General features: G+C 34.3%; 1 protein-coding gene across 1 annotated transcript; it reads left to right on the forward strand.

The window, feature by feature from the left end:
* The first annotated feature begins 1,311 nt into the window (after nucleotides 1–1,311).
* Nucleotides 1,312–7,983, forward strand: LOC144365757 (amine sulfotransferase-like). The gene is made up of 4 exons (XM_078018509.1): nucleotides 1,312–1,459; nucleotides 3,046–3,254; nucleotides 6,936–7,062; nucleotides 7,880–7,983. Exons 1-4 carry the CDS (start codon nucleotides 1,318–1,320, stop codon nucleotides 7,981–7,983), a joined length of 582 nt encoding a protein of 193 aa, XP_077874635.1. The 5' UTR covers nucleotides 1,312–1,317.
* The last annotated feature ends 9,703 nt before the right edge of the window (nucleotides 7,984–17,686 follow it).

Consider the following 17,686-nt stretch of genomic DNA (forward strand, 5'->3'; position numbering starts at 1 on the left):
GAGCTAATAGAAATGCTTGGCTGGTCTGAATTTTGTAGGGATTCTGACCATGGAAATATACATGGAAGCATTCCTCTTGTGAGCACACTCAGAGAGGGTAACTTGCACTCTGTTTCCCACCCTTAGAATGCCCTGCAGTTTCTCCTAAGAACTAGTAAGATAATGAATACATGTGCTATGTCTAGCTGCTGTGGCAATGCCCCTAAAGTCCTATCAGCCTAGACCTTGATCTCAGGCACACAGCTCCTGGGACAAACACAATGTTTCACTGACCCTAAACTTGTCCACATAACAGTAACTTTATACAATAGACTTTCTTGAGAGCTACACAAAACTCCTAAAATTGCACATTAAATTCAGTATGTAACTGAGGGATAAGCTGCATAATGTTGCTAATTCTGTAACCTGCCTAGTAATACAATGACCAATACATACTAATGATGCCAATGACCTGAAGTAACCTATAGATATAAATAAAGCTGGCAGCTTGGCCATTTTGCCATCTTTCCTCCTTCTGCATCTTGTCTCTGTGTCTCCCTTATTATTTTCCTTACACAACTTTAATAATATTTGTCTTTACATTGTTTGCTTTCTGTTTTAGTTTTAGTTTTGTATTAAAAGATTCATATGATTTTTTATTTTAAAATCTCCTACTGTAAACTATGATAACTTCATGAAGTAATGTAACTATGAGGGCAGCATTTCTGAGGTAAAAACCAATTTAAAAAAGCAAAGCTTTTTCATTTTTCACTTTCAACAGCATCTCAGATCCCTAATTCAGAAGTTTCCTTCAGAGAAGGAAATAAAAGCAGAGAAGGAAATAAAATAGAAATAAAAGCATATCAATTGAAGAATGTCTTATTTCTACAACAATCAAAAATAAAGCAATAAAAATATAAAACACTAAGAATTTCTTGATAAAAAGTATGAATTCTCTAACCAAATTATCCCTTCTCCAATCTTTCCAGTTCAGCTAGCTGGACAAGTTTAAATAATTTGGTTGACTTCTCTGAGTTAATTTCCTCTTCTCTATGTTGAGGATCATGATGTCTGTACCTCATGGACCTTTAAGAAGGGTTTTCTCACTTTTCAGCATTTCCGCTGCCTCATCTTTAAAATACTGATGCTAGCAATACAGCAATGTTGGCTTTTTGTGACATTTTAAATCATTTATATATGTGCTGTGGTTAGTGTCATTAGTATATTCATACACATCAGACATTGCAACAGTGCTAGGCATATATTGACCACTCAATAACTATTATTCACTTCTAAAATAACTTGAAATTTTATGTTTGCACTTGTAGGTGAAAAAATATGGACAACACAGAGGAATACTTACTTGAATTTAAAGGCTACAATTTTGAAAGGTCTTTAGTTAAAATTCATATAGTAGAAAGTGCGGATGATTTTGAAATTAGAGATGATGATGTCTTCATAATCACCTATCCAAAATCTGGTAAGTGTAAAGAGTGGCCTCATGATAGTCAATTTATAACTAAGTTTGGTATATGAGTGTGTGTGTGTGTGTGTGTGTGTGTGTGTGTGTGTCTGTGTGTGTGTAAATGTGCTGTTTTTCAGATATCCACAGCAGCCTGACCTACATTTACATATCCATTAAGGATCAGAAAAAAGTTAGATGAATCTCAAATCTATACTACCAAAGCTCATTTGCAATGGATACATTGTAAATTCTGTTAAAAAAATATATATATATAAAACTAAATGCTGAGTCATGAGCAGGTACTGGGTAAATGCTGACCTGTTGACTTGGTCTGTTGAACAGTCCTGAGACAGTCCAAACTCCTCTTTTCTCTAATTTGTAAATGCTTCCTGAGTTGGAAGATTTATCTTCCACAATTATTCATGTTCCAATATGTTTCATTTTCTTGAGAAGTATTCCATGACAGCTGAGTTCCACTGAAGATTCTCAAAAACCATTTCAACCAGTAAGTTCTACTAGAAAATAAAATAAGAATGATTTTGAGATTTGTGAAGACCATCATTACAAAGAAGTGGTAAAACACAATCCTGTTGGGCTAAACATGTACTAATGAGCCTTATGTAATAGTGACTTCTACTTCAGCAGAGCAGGATGATTGGCTTGGTTTGAGTTTTTATAGTTGCCCAGGCAGACTAAGGGATAAAGCTGTAGTTATTAAGATTCTACATACAATGTTTTGCTTATTTATAGTGTGGTTTCTTCAGAACACCACAAAGAAGTTGGTCATACATGGTTAGGCCATTCAAGTTAAAAAATGTTTTATATATATATTATATAAAATTATTTTATATCTTTATATGTATAAAACATTTTTTTATAGATATCTTTGCTCATGTCAGGTTCTGCTATTTCCTGACATCCTTGGATGCTTAAATAGTTTACACACCCTTAAGTGGTAAAGAGAAAATGGGGAGAAAGTGACATTGCTTATAATTTTGTTAATTTGTCTATAATTCTAAAGGGTAAAGTTCTAAGAAAGGAGAAAGAAATCTCAAGAAGGAGAAAGAGATGCCCACAAAATATAGTAAAAAGAGACTCCATAACCAATAACATATTTTAAGAAAATATAGAAGAAATAAGCTCCAAGACTCCAAACAGAAAGAAATGACACAGAGAAGGAAATGCTAATTTCCCTCATGTGATCAGTACAGGGTGTATGCATGTGTGGAAATATCACACTCTATCCCATCAAAATGTAGAATTATTATTATAAGTTAAGGAAAAAGTTAAAAATACTAAAAAGGACCTAACATGGAGCAGGAAACAGAGAAGGAGAGGCAGAATTAATCCAAATCACCACTATCATGGAATCAGAACAAACACAACTCTCAAAGTGATAAAGGAATTTAGAGTCGTTGATTTTATCTTTATTAACTTTAATGTTTCATAGAGAAAAAAATGAAAATCAGACAAAGTTGTTAGCATACTTAGAGTGTTTAAAAGAAAAGAAAGCTCAAATGATTTTATGGTGAATGACACTATTTTTGACTTAATTTTTAATGACTAATTGGGTTTGAAAACAAGATGATTTATTTTTTCAGGTACCATCTGGACTCAGCAGATACTAAGCTTGATTTATTTTGAGGGGCATCGTAACAGAACTGAAGATATCAAAACAATGGATAGAGCTCCTTTCTTTGAATACAATATTCACAATTTGGACTTTATCAAAATGCCATCCCCTCGCCTCTTCGTTTCCCACCTCCCATATTATTTAGTTCCAAAAGGTCTGAAGAACAAAAAAGCTAAAGTATGTCATACAGCTTAATCTTTTTTTTTCTTTTTTTGCACAAACAAAATAACCTGCTTTAAGTAGATTCCCCAACCTCACTAGACCACAGTTTTCCAAATGTTACAATCATTGTATGTTTAGGACATTGCCTTCCACAATAAAAGTATATGAAAGTCCTAAAAAGTATGCCTGTAATAAGCAATTGTGGATATAATTTGCAGTGTAATTCTATAGCATATAACAAAAATTCTTTCACATTGGCCATAAAATGGCATTCTTTTTATGGTTTCATAGATTTTTATTGTGTGGCTTTGCAATAATTAATGTGTACTTGATGGACAGGTAAGTTGCAGCCAATGGATGTTTTCGTGCTATAATAAACATTCCTATAAAGGCTTGCACTTTAATTCTTATGCAGTGTTTCAATTAATGTGAAGTTTTCAGATTAAAATGTCTAATATTTAAAGTGTTGACATGGATTACCTACCTGCTTTTTATAATATATGAATTATACTTCATCAAATAACCGTGCCTCTGTCCTCACATGCTTACTAATAATGGGAATTATCAAATTTGCCTAATATGCTAAGTAAGAAAGTAATCTCTCTGAGGGAATTTAACTCTTTCAATTTTAATAAGATTATCTTTTTATTTTTTATTGGTCTTGAAATATTCTTATTCCAGGTTGTCTTATTTACTGTTTTGTGGGAAATTTATTTATGGCAAAATCTTTTCCTTTATAAAGGAAAGATTTTTTTAATAAATTGTTGAAAACTTTTAACCTTATGTAACCCAACTGTTAATACTTCCTTCATGACTTCTGGTTCTGATGCTGTACTAAGAAAACACAACACTAACAACAAAGATTATGTAAATGCCCTCTAGCCTTTTTCTAACAGTATTATTTTTAACCTTTTTGTTGGTGAGGTAGGAGGTGTGGGGTGGTAAGGAGGGATTGAACTCAGGGTCACTCAACCACTGAGCCACATCCCCAGCCCTATTTTGTATTTTATTTAGAAACATGGTCTTACTAAATAACTTAGCACCTCTCTTTTGCTGAGCCTGGCTCTGAACTCAAGTTCCTCATGTCTTCCCCTCCAGAGTAGCTGGGATTACTGGCGTGGGACATGGAGCCTGGCTATTTTTAACCTTCTTATGATTATAAATTAAATCTGATACTGCTTATGAGACATGAACATTGCCTTATACTTGTCTAAGAATTTTGCTGATTGGCCCAAAACAATATATTAAAACATTCACTTGAGTACCTCTACTGTTTTGAAGTCTATATATTGGTATGCTAAATTTTCATAGTTGGACACGAATTTATTTTACTTATTTATTTTTATGTGGTGCTGAAGATAGAACTCAGGGCCTCACACATGCGAGGTGAGTGCACTAACGCTGAGCCACAGCTCTAGCCTCAGATAAGTCAAATGTTTCTATCAACTTTTTACAATATAGTTTAGTTCCACAATGATTGTCAAATGTGAGTTTTAATTTAAGAGAGATTTGTTCTGGGAAAACAAACATTGCAATATTTTGACATTCCTCGAGTTTCATTCTATGTATCAGGTCTACTTTAATGCCATCTATATGTACCTTTTATTGTTCTCAGTGTGCTTTTTACCCACTTATAGATATTTAACATTGAAAAAAAGTATAACATTTTATAATTTTTTAAAGAGAGAGAGGAGAGAGAGATATTTTTTTAATATTTATATTTCAGTTTTCTGTGGACACAACATTTTTATTTTATTTATTTGTATGTGGTGCTGAGGATCAAACCCAGCACCCCGTGCATGCCAGGCAAGCATGTTATGGCTTGAGCCACATCCCCAGACCAAGTATAACATTTTAATGATCTTGTCACTTTACTTCAATTTTGTGGTCATTTATTTGCATTCAGGCTGCAATGATAAAAATTTTATATTCTCTTATTTTTAGAGTTTTAGGATATAAGGAGTTTTCTATTTTACTATGTTTCACCCTCTGCAGAACCAGCTTTTTCTTTTTTTAAGCATAATTCAATGTTTTCTTTTTTGTTAATGTATACTTTCATTTTAATTATTGCCTCATTTTAGTATATATCTTTCTATCTTCTTTAATTAATTGTCTAGTATATCTATTTCCAGTGTTTATTTTTGTCAATATTAACATTTTAAAATGAATACCATTTTTAGTGTAACTATGGGTGTAATTTTGTTAATGTTTAAATACTTTGTCATTTCAGTTTTACCTTTTTAATTGGTTTCAGCTCTTTTGAGATTTTTTTTAGTTTGAAAGTGTTTGTATAGTTTTCTATCATGGGCAATGGTGTTTACATATTCTAATTTGGGGGGCTGGAGATGTGGCTCAAGCAGTAGCACAATCGCCTGGCATGCATGTGGCCCGGGTTCGATCCTCAGCACCACATACCAACAAAGATGTTGTGTCCACTGAGAACTAAAAAATAAATATTAAAAAAATTTCTCTTTCTCTCTCTCTCTCTCTCTCTCCTCTCTCACTCTCTTTTTTAAAAAAAACATATTCTAATTTGGGGAATTCATTTAAAAGTTAATTGTCAATTGTATGGTCAGTTTTCAAACATGGAATATGTTTCATACATGAGAAAAGGAGATAAATTTTCTGTGTTGGGTACTTGTACAAATTTTAGAAACTAAATAAAATGAAATTTTAATAATCAATTTTGCAAATTTATTTTTCCTTTTATTGTTTTGTTAAAGACAATTCTCTGTAAGTGTTCTACTATGATTGTGGCTAAATCAAAATACTTACAGATTTACTGGAACTTTTCCGTTGAAATTTTTCTATTATGATCATCAGTGTACAAATTTTCGTTTTCTGTTGGTCTTTGAAAACAAATTATAAGCCATCCTGTTAAATCATTTGGCCTGCAATTTTACTTAATTTCATTTTATTCCTTATTCTCTAATTCTCTGGGACTTTGCCACATGTTCTTGTTTGTTCTTGATTTGAAATTCCATTTTCACTGTTGCATAACTTTACAACTTTTGAAAGTAGTTTTATCAGATCTGTTCTTTTTCTTCATAGAAAAATCAGAATATTCCAGCATTTGAATATCACTACATGCTGCTCTGAGTGTTCTTGAGAATGCCCTGTGGGCACATATGCAGGAGTTTCCCTGGAATACACATCCAAGTAGGGACTGCAAAGCCAAAAGTACAATGATGTACAGTTCTATGGGATGGGGCTATATTTTCTTAAGAAAGCAGGTGTATCAATTCTTGCTGAAATTGGTAATGGATATTTTTTGTTTTCCCCCTTAGTAATGATACATAGCAGAATTTTAAATTTTTTCAATGTGTTATTTATGAAGTGGTTTTTCAAGTGATCTTAACTTACACATCCAATACTCAGTAATGTGAATAAGCCTGTTTTGATAGATTATTGACCATAATTATTATATATTCTGTGAAAGGACTTTTTGACCCAACTTTTCATTAATAATATTTTTCATATTAATTTTCTTTATACAGTTTCTCTTCTACATATAAAAGTATTTATTTTAACAATACTTTTGTAAGAGAGAAAAATTGGGGGAACAACTAATTTTCCATGGCTAGTAGAATGGATTAAAATAATTTTGATTCATTTAGCTAATAAATGTGATGAAACTGTTAAAAACTTGAAATAATATGCTGGAATTCTTAATATTATTTCTAATTCTCTCTGCAGATTCTTTATATCTACAGAAATCCTAAAGATGTTTTGGTTTCCTTTTTTCATTTTTCAAATTGGGTGGCTCGATTAAAGCCTTCTGAGACTTTTGAGAATTTTATGGAAATGTTTCTAGATGGACAAGGTAACTATGAGTTTATTTATCAAGAAACTTAGGGAAGATATTTTGAGAGATGTAAAAGGGCAATTGTACAATGGATGCTCTTGAGTAGTTACTATGACACATCAACTTAGTCTGCCACCCAGTGGCCTTTCCTTCCTTGCCAGGACCATGTGGATCTTGTCAAATTTGCAAAGGCATGTTGTTTAGGAAACATTTTGACCAGTCCATAAGAGGCTTACACGTATTCTATCAAATTAAACTAGCTACAAATATAATTAAAACAATACATTCCAGAATCACTAGTGATCAGGGTGCTTGTGTACCCTCTCATGGAACTGTGGTAAGCCTTCTAGGGCCATGGTGGAGTTTATCACTCCACTACTGATGAGGATTGATTGTTGCAAGGGACTTGTAGTGAGTAGTATCAGGATCTCACTCATTTAAAGATTACATTCAGGTTCTGACTCATTGTAAACAGGTAGCTTTGCTATCCAGAGATCTTAGAGAATGAGAAGAAAATGGACATGTGTGTTTTCTGGTGGATATAGGAAAGTGGAGGAACTTGCTTTAAAGAAATATGATTTAAACTTAGACCCAGGGGCTTTCTCATTTCTTTATTGCTGCCTTCCTGCATCCATAAGGTCAGTTTTCATGGTCACTTCTCTATGAAAACCATGATTGTTCACCTAAGCAGTAATCATTTCAAAACAGTAATATAGATGTTCAGTGGTTGGGGCCTTTATTTTTGTTTTTGTGAGTAAAAGGAGGAAAAGACAGAATACTTTGCTATTCAATAAGTGCTACACCTTCACCTTCTTACTAATTAATTTTTGCATAGTGGTGGGAAGTCTTTGGTTTGATCACATAAAAGGCTGGTATGAACACAGACATGACTTCAATATTCAGTTCATGAGCTATGAAGATATGAAAAAGGTAAAATAAGAAGTATTTTTTAAAATTCTATTTTTAAACCTTTTATCTCCTGGTTTCAGGAAAACTCATTCTCCTAGTCATTTATGAAAATACATATTTTGTAGGCTTTTGGGGGTCGAGTGGGGGTTCTAATTTTCTGCTTATCCATTAATTATTACTGGTTTTCCTCAAGGGTTTGTTCTCACTACACACAGTCACCATGGTTATCATTTAAAAACTGTAGCAATAAAGGCAACCTCAAATATCTAGGATACCAATCTTGTAAATCATTTTTATTAATATTAATTACGTATTAACGGGTTTTGTTGTCTGATTTCTATATGACCATGCAACATGCACTAATCATATCCAATTTCCCTTCTTCCATTCTTACCTCCCCTTCCCCCTGGACCCTTCACAGGCCCTAGTATTCACGATTCTACTTTCAGTCCATATTTGTTGTTGTTCTCATGTGTGCCTCTTGCACTACTTGTCTTTGTATGTCTGGCTTATTTTATTTAACATGATCTCCTCCAGTTCATAAATTTTGCTGGAAGATTTCACTTTTTATATCTGAATAATAGTTGTGTGTGTGTGTGTGTGTGTGTGTGCACAATATTTTCTTTATGTGTTCATCATTGATAGACACCTAGGCTGAATCCTTATCTATTATGAGTAGTGATACAATAAACATGAACATGTTAGTTGTCTCTTCTAGGGTGACTCTATTTCTTTTATGTATATACCCAGGAATGTAACAGTTGGATTATACAGTAGTTCTGTTTTCAGTTTAGTGGGTTTTTTTTTGTTTGTTTGTTTTTTTGAGGATACACCATACAACAAAGTTTTTTTCCATGGTAGTTGTACTTAAGAAAGTTCATTAAGGAACACCATGACACTGGGGGAAGAAGCCACTTCAAAGACAGGATAATTGTTGCTATAGATGAGGGTGAGCCCTGTGAGGCACATTCTTCCTTTTTTTTTAAAGAGAATCTTAAAACTAGTTCTCATGTGAAGTCATAGGATGCTTATATACTGGTGAAAGTTTCAAAACTGCCTGAAATAAGTTTTAGATACAAAAAGTATCTTTCTCTGATTGCATTGCCCTCATTGCTACACCCAGCCCCTCCCACAGAGAAAAGTAAATTCTCTACTGGTGTTGCTTCACAGATGTGTTTCTTTGACTTGATATGTTAAGTTTCTCTCCAAATTGTTAATTTTTATTCTGACCAATAATACCTGAGGTTCCTGTTTCTCCACATCCCCTCGGACTTACCCTGTCTGGCTTATTTTCAAGCATCCTAGTGATTGGGAAGTAGTTTCAATTTGTATTTCCATGATTACTACCAAAAACAAAATTGAAGATATCTGTTGATACCCCAATCATATTTCCTTTTGTGTGCTTATTCATTCATATTTTATTCATTTATTCCATTGGGTTTTGATTTTTCTTACTAATGTAGTTATTTATACCTAATTAATCTGACTCTGATATTTTTATGAAAGATTAAAAGCTATAGCCTTTATTACATTTGGTTTAAATTATTCATTTCTAAATCAGTCCCAAAAAGTCAAAGGTTGAATGTTTTCTCTGATATGCAGAAGCTAATCCAAAATAATAAGGGAGGATTAATAAGAAAAATATAGAAGAAAGATCAGTGGAACAGATAAAGGGAAATAAAGGGAGGAGGGTAGACGGGATAGGGAAAGACAGTGGAATGAATCTGACCTAACTGTCTAAGTACATATATGAATACACCATAGTGAATCTCACCATCTTGTTCTTTCACAATAAATTAATTTTAATAAACTATAAGTGAATAGCAGAAATTTCAGTAGAGTGAAGGGATGAGGAGGTGGAAAGAGGAAAGAGTAAGGGGAAGTATTGAAAACAGAATTAGAACAGATTATATTCCATACTTGTATAATTGCATTAAAATGAATCACATTGTCATGTATGACTAAGAAAGAATTGATTTTTTAAAAAAGAAAACAGAGTGCAAAATTGCCGGGTTTCTGTTCTTGAGACTAAAAGGCTCAGGGGTCACTCTAGTTAAACTGGGCTAACTGGTCTGCAGGAAATAACCATACAACAGACACAAATACCTTTTTCTTTGGGGTTGCTGTGACAGCTCCTTTGACCTTAAGGGTCTGCAGAAAGAGAGAGAGAGAGAGAGAGAGAGAGAGAGAGAGAGAGAGAGCATGTGCTGACCCCTTTTATTGAGGAGAAGCTATTCAAATGAGGCAAGGGGTCAGGTTTCAGGGGGCTGAGTCTATCTTCATGGTGTCCACTGTCAGCAGGTTGACTGACACCTGGGTAGGCCATACCCAAGGGCACAGTAAGAGGAGGGGACACAGACAAGGCACTTCCATGGAAGATTCTATCCTAAACAGGGCAAGGGGTTATATTACAAAGGAACAGGTGAGCATAGCTTCACCCATGGGGCTGTAGCAAGACACACCCATTTCTGTGACTGAGTGCCTTAGCACCCAGCTGGGGAGTGTAACTCAGTCACCCATAAGGTTGGCCTCCCACATATTCCTCCTTTCTTAATATAAAAAAAGAATGTAACTGGGTAATTTTCTTTCAGTCACTTGGCTCTTGGTCCAAGGTCATCACAATCTGCTATTGAAACACAAAAAGAATTAGTAGAAAACATATTATCTTCATAACAGTCAACACAATAATCTGGATTATTATTACCTTGCCAAACACTTATCAGAAGATTTTTAATCTTTTCCCAATTTTATTGGTATTTATTGTGTTGGGTCATAGTAACAGAAATTTTTATTGCCATGGCATTTAGGCCTCTCCATAAACCATAGAGCAAAGGGCTCACTCACATTATTCATTACATTGTCTTCTAGAACATCATTACTTAGTTCTCATCCTTCCATCAGCACTTATCTGACCATGAAGGAAGTTGGCTGTAATTTAAGTCAAACATTAAGAAAATCCATACATTGTAAGTTTTAAGACATAGCCACAAAGGCCGAAATTGAATAACTAAGGAATAATATTTAAAGTAGTTACTTTAGGGATTATGAGACCAGTAGTTTGTCTAGGTCTGGTTAATAGACATACACCTGTTTTAAAGCCTGAATATTAACTTCAGCATATTATAGTTCTGAAATATTAGCTGGCAATAATTAATGAGGCAATAAGTTGTATTCTCATAGGCTATAGGATATTTATCATTTTTTTCTCTTCACTCTCATATTTAAGGAGTTAATTAGGGCTGTCAGTAATACAAATACCCTTGAAAAAAATTATTTTAATAATCTTTCCAACAATTGTCCATAAAGGTAAATGTAGTCTTAGTCACTAAAGTCCAGCATAATTGGTTGGCTTGGGTTTTTGATCTGCTGTCTAGCATAAGTTTCTGTGTGGTCAATTTGTTGCTCGGCTATTTGGCTACCTTAGTCCAGGGAGCTGGTGATAACTGACTGGTGACAAATCTCAAGTCAATGTCCAGTAGCTCAGTTTCTTTTTGGAATGAACACAACTGTTACAGGGTTTGAGTGGGGCATGCCTGTCAATCTATATTAGCAAGAAATATCCATAAGCCAATCATCTTCTGCCTAGTGTAACCATACTGTGAGGAAACTCCATATGTTCGTTGCTGTTAGTTGCAACTGAAGGCTTTTCTAACATTTTCTCTTCTATTAAATTTATTGTCAAAGGATAACCCTGATGAGAAAAGAAAGAAAAAGGAAAAGCATAGAAAAAAATGAGAACCAAGAAAGAGAAAAGCATCCAGACATGGCTGCATTTGTCTCCTGCTGTTGTGAGCAGGCAGTCACTGTTGACTAGTCTCTGTCACTAGGGTTCTGTTCTGAGCTGGATGTGGGGAGCAAAGCAGCCATGGGGCAGGAGACCTCTCTCAGAAGGGGAGAAGAATTAGGCCTTTGCACCAGTGGGGGGTGAGGTTCTTTGCCTCACCTCTGTTGGCCCCCAAATTTTCTCCTGATGGCCCCTCTGCGACTGTGCCTGTCTTAGGTTGTCCCTCCCTTGAGGAATCTTACCTGTCACTGGCTAACCAGCCATTCTCTGGGGCCAAACAGGGTGATGTGGAGTGTGCATGGCATTGTCCCCAAGAGGGCTCTGTCTCCTTGATAGATAATGCCCCCGTGGCCTCCATGCCAGCATTTACCCTAGGATCAGCAAACTCATGTTTCTTCTCCATGGAGGGCCCAGCTCACAGCACTGGGCTGGTGGGGATGTGTTCAGGAAGGAAGGAGACAGGTCATAGACAGACAAACAGTAATATAGTGAAAAAGCTGAGAGAGACAGATGAAGAGAGATCCCTCATACAGAACTGGCCCTAATTGGTGTTACTTACATCTGGTCCATAGCTGCTATCCATACGGATGCAGAACAATCCATTATTTCAACACTGTCTTTTTCTCAAAAGATACTTCCAGACAGTCTCTTTACCATAGAATCAATATACAGGTATAACTGACCATTACAGTAAGGACAATTAATTTAGTTTCATGGATGGACTTTCCAGTCCACACTGCAAGACACATTAAAGGTGGACCTGGAAAATGGGTCCATACAAGTCTTTTCATAATTTTTATTTACCTGACAAGCTCGTGAAGCTGCATGGCTATAAACTCTGTAGCTGGAAATTGACCTTCCTGGGCCAGGTTTCTCAGTCATTATCATGATGACTGGTTTATACTCTCCTTTGATATCAGATTTAATTTACTGAATCATGTTCAGTAACATTAAGACTCTCAATATTACAATTTAAGAAAAAACTTTTAAAGTATTTTGTAAAATCTAGTGTCTCTGGGATCCTGTATTCCCCCTTTTCCTTATTTAATAAATTTGAGTAAAGGCTTGGCATAAGTCATAGTATTATTAGTACAAGTATTTAAATGACTAAGAATAGATTTACCTTTTATTGATTATTAAAATTTTTTAATATAGACTAGTTGATCCATCCTAACAATTTAGAAAGAATTCTCAATCTTTTTGAGAGAAGGTCTCAAAATCTCTATATTTTAGAATATTATCCTTTACATAGGTATCTCTTAATTGCCTTTAAAAAAATATGATGAAGGTTATTTTCTGTTTAGGGAGCAGTATATAAATCTTACTGTATTTTTTATGGACAATAGATCTAGTTAGAGAACTTATATAATATCAATGAATTTTTTTAAGTTTGTAACCTTTATTGTTTAAAATTAATATATAACTTTAATTTGGAGAACATTGGTCTTAACAAAATGTTTTTTTTTTTTAATTTTATAATTATCTAACAAAGAAAATATGTAAAAATTAGTATCTCGGTGTCTTATAATCAATCAATTTTAGTCTCTAAGGACAATTGTTAAAATCGGGTTTTAAGTTAGTAGTTCTATATACTTAATGTTTAATCAACAATGTGAATTTATTTACCAAAACTAATCTTTGTCTTAAACAGTAAGAATTATTAGGCAATAAGGATTTTACTTTAAAGAAATAAACTTGCATTTTAATAGGTTGTTTATCGTGTCAAAATATGGACAAAATCTTAGCTCACATTAGTATAGTTAAATTAGGAAAATAGCCTGAAATACCCTTAAATTAATTATAGTCAGTTTAGTATATATAAATCTCTTTTTTAATTGTTCTAACTTTTTACATCATCTGTTTAGATAACAATATAAAAATCTTTTTTACTTAGGAAAATGAATATAAAGACCTTGTTTTACCCAAAGATGATTTCTTTCTTCTTTTTAGGATCCATGTGTGCTTTTTTTTTTTTTTTTGTTGAAGCATCTTTTTCTTTTAGAAAATTTTTTTTTGGTTATACTTTGGAACAATTTCTGAAAACCTTAGAATCTATAAACAAATTATTATACTTTGATAAGAAATATCAATGAAAACAGTTAAAATATTTAGATATTTTGTAGACATAATTATAATTATTTATCATCTTATGAGTTTGAACAGTGACTTTGAGAATTAGAAACTACTTGAAGATTGTATTTTCACTTAAAAGCAAATTTATAGTAAACACATTTATCTCAAATATCTGTAACTGAAAAGGCAGAGTATCTGATAAATGTAAATATAAAACATAAATTATGGGCTTTGTGATGAAGAAAAACAATTAGGCAAATATATATTAACTAATCATTAGGCATGTGCTAATTATTCTATAGATTATCAAATATAGGTTATCTAAATATCTAAAAAATATATATTAAGAATAAGAACATAAATTATAATTGTATTAACTTTATATGTAACCACGTAGTCTTAAAATATTTGGATCCATTTTAATTTATTTTTAACTAGAAGTGCACTCTTCTATTGACGTCACTTGATGTAAGTGAAATAAAATCCTTGTGCATACATATTTACTTCTTATAGTCAGAAATGAGAATAAGGATTTTTTGGTCATCACAGGAACATTGCCGGCTTTGTTCCTGTGGCAAGCAAATGCATCCTCATAACCTCCAAAATTAAAAGTAAAATATAAAGAAGCATGTTTGATATCTTTCATCAATAGAACATTATTTAGTAACACAACTATAGAGAAAAGTCAGGTTATTTAACTTAGAACTAACTTAAATTTAGGACTGTAACATAGAAACCTGTGGAATTAAATTTTGTCTGAAAAAGATATCTTTCTTAGCATTTACAGGTAGGCATTTTTAAAAATACAGGCTCTGAGCAGCTCCAGTATAAATCTGAAACACAGTAGTATAGATTAGTGGCTGGAAGGCGGGACTAGAAGTCCTGTCTGAGTGACTGTGGAAGAAGCAATTGGAAGCCCGCAAAAGTGTGGGAGGTGGGACCAGGAATCTGCTCTTCTGGCCAGGCACCCCATGGTTACCATGGTGATGCAAACAACATGGGAGTCTGCTGCCCATTTTTAGGGCAAAAGTTCCCCAAGTTTTCCTAGCCGATTGCATTTTTTTTTTTAAATTTTGTCTGCATTTTCCCCCACCTGGCCAAGATCTTACTGCAGTAGCAGCTTGTTCTGTCTCTGCCTCGCAGCTCATGTACATCCTGCACTTTTTTCTGTGGCACGTGGGTGCTCCAAAGGTTTTTTAGCAGCAAATGCTATCATTACCATCACATCTTAAGTTAGTCTGTGTTTGGCATTTAGGTCAAGTAATTCAAGGGTTAAAAGCACTGCCAGCCTCAGGGGCTAGGACCCCATAGTGAGCTGCTTCCCCACAGTGAGCAGCAAGCAGCAGAGGCTAAAGTCTCTTGTCCTCAGTGGCTGAGTTACAGCCAATCTGATTCATAGGATAATCATGTAGTAAAAAGGTCCATACATACTTTCTGAGTATTGACAAAAACAATAGAAAATTGAAACTTATTTCTCTCCAGGTAAACATCACATTTTCTCTCCCTTTTTCTCACTCTCCTAGCACAAACTTCTAGAACATAAAGGCCAAAAAAAATCTCTCTTTTTTTTTTTTTTATGTGGTGCTGAGGATGGAACTCAGGTTCCGCCCATGCTAGGCAAGCACTCTACCACTGAGCAACAATCCTAGCACCCCCAAAATCTTTTATAAAGATTTATAAAAACAATTTTAAAAAATCCACAAAAGCACGCTTTCCATGGAGAGGACTCAACTCAACAATATAGCCCATCAATGATCTTAATAACTATATTTATTTAGAGTCTCTACAATTATACCCCAATATTAAAAATTTTAATGTCACAGATTTTCCTTTTGTCTAATTCACTTACTTTCTACAATTCTGCCCACAAAACTCTGCAATCCTAAGCATGCTTAACTTCTGGAGAGAACTTTCAACTTCATTAACTTTCTTTAATATTTAAATTGGAGTCCAGAATTTGTCTCTTCTGTCCCAGTGGCTTAAAGACCTTTTGGCCCACATTGGACGCCAATTGCCGGGCTTCTGTTCTCCCCACTAAAAGGCTCAGGGGTCACTCGAGTTAAACTGGGCTAACTGGGCTGCACAAAATAACCACACAAGAGACACAAATACCGTTTTCTTTGGGGTCACTGTGACGGCTCCTCTGACCTTAAGGGTCTGCAGAAAGAGAGAGAGAGAGAGCATGAGCTGACCCCTTTTATTGAGGAGAAATTATTCAAATGAGGCAAGGGGTCAGGTTTCAGGGGGCTGAGTCTATCTTCATGATGTCCACTGTCAGCAGGTTGACTGACACCCTGGGTAGGCCACACCCAAGGGCACAGTAAGAGAGGGGATACACACAAGGCACTTCCATGGAAGATTCTATCCTAAACAGGGCAAGGGGTTATATTACAAAGGAACAGGTGAGCATAGCTTCACCCATGGGGCTGTAGCAAGACACACCCATTTCTGTGACTGAGTTCCTCAGCACACAGCTGGGGAGTGTAACTCAGTCACCTGTAAGGTTGGCCTCCCACACAAAATAGTATGCAGTTATCCTAGCTCTAGAAATACTTAAGCTTGCCTACTGATAAAGATGAGGGGCTTAATTTAAACTGATGTAAATGATGATGATAATATTCAGTGGATGCTCCTTTTCTCAGGAGTTTGTGTGATTAAAAAAAGCACTCCGAAGTGCTTTTTAAAAATACTTTATTTTAATTAAATTTTTAAAATACTTTATATTTTTTATATTTATTATTTTCTTTACTACAGTACATATCTATTTTTCCTTTTACATATATAAGAAATATTTGAGGCTTCGGCTCAGTGGAAAGAGCGCTTGCCTGGCATGCATGAAACACTGGGTTCAATCCTTAGCACCACATAAAAATAACATAAAGGTATTATGTACACCTACAAATAAAACTAAATGTTTAAAAATAATTTGAGATTAAAATCATATCCTTGTATTCCTATTTACTTACATGTGAATTTCCTTACAATAATGACATTATCTAAAACATAATACACTTATCAAAACCAGGATATGCAATATTGATATGGTCCTATTATATAAACCACAAATATATTTTTTAAAATGTTCAGTTGTAACAACAATGTCCTTTATAGATGTTTTCTGTGATAGGATCAAATGCAACATCATGCATATTTATTAATTTATTTATATTTATGCTCCTGGGTATAGAACCCAGAGGCACTGTAACACAAAGGTACACTACCAGGCTCTTCTATTTTTTTATTTTGAGACAGTGTCTAACTAACGTTCCCAAACTGCCTCAATCTTGCAATCCTCCAGCCTCAGCCTCCCAAGTCACTGAAATTACAAACATACAATACTGTGCCAGACTATGCTTTGTATTTAATTGTCATGTCTAGCTAGTGTCCTTTAATCTCAAATCATTGTCTGTCCTGCTTGCTTACTCCTTTTCGACATTTATAAAAATAGTATATGGCATAATGGGGTTAACTTTGAGTTTATCTGATGTTTACTCATGATAGAATAAGGTTGAAATTTTTGACAGGAATGCCCTGAATTCAATGTGCTCTCAGTGGTCAATAGGAGGAATGTAGGTTGGCATAATTCAATATTAGGGATGCTACTTTGATTAACTTGGTTAAAGTGGTGTCTACCTGGGTTTTACCTAGTAAAATGACTCTTCTGCACTTTATTACTTAAAAAATAATTATTTGGCAGTACATTCTTTGAACACATGTAAATAACCTCTTCCTCATTCAAGCATTCCCTCCCATTATTTCTTCTATATTTACTTATTGATATTGAGGTCCAAAGGGATATTTTTCTTCTCACATATTTAATCATGCCTTCATTTATTACCAGTATCCATCAGAGATATTTTATCTAAATATGTGAGG

The sequence above is a fragment of the Ictidomys tridecemlineatus genome, chromosome 8 (assembly GCF_052094955.1).
Source record: "Ictidomys tridecemlineatus isolate mIctTri1 chromosome 8, mIctTri1.hap1, whole genome shotgun sequence".
NCBI classification, from domain to species: Eukaryota; Metazoa; Chordata; class Mammalia; order Rodentia; family Sciuridae; genus Ictidomys; species Ictidomys tridecemlineatus.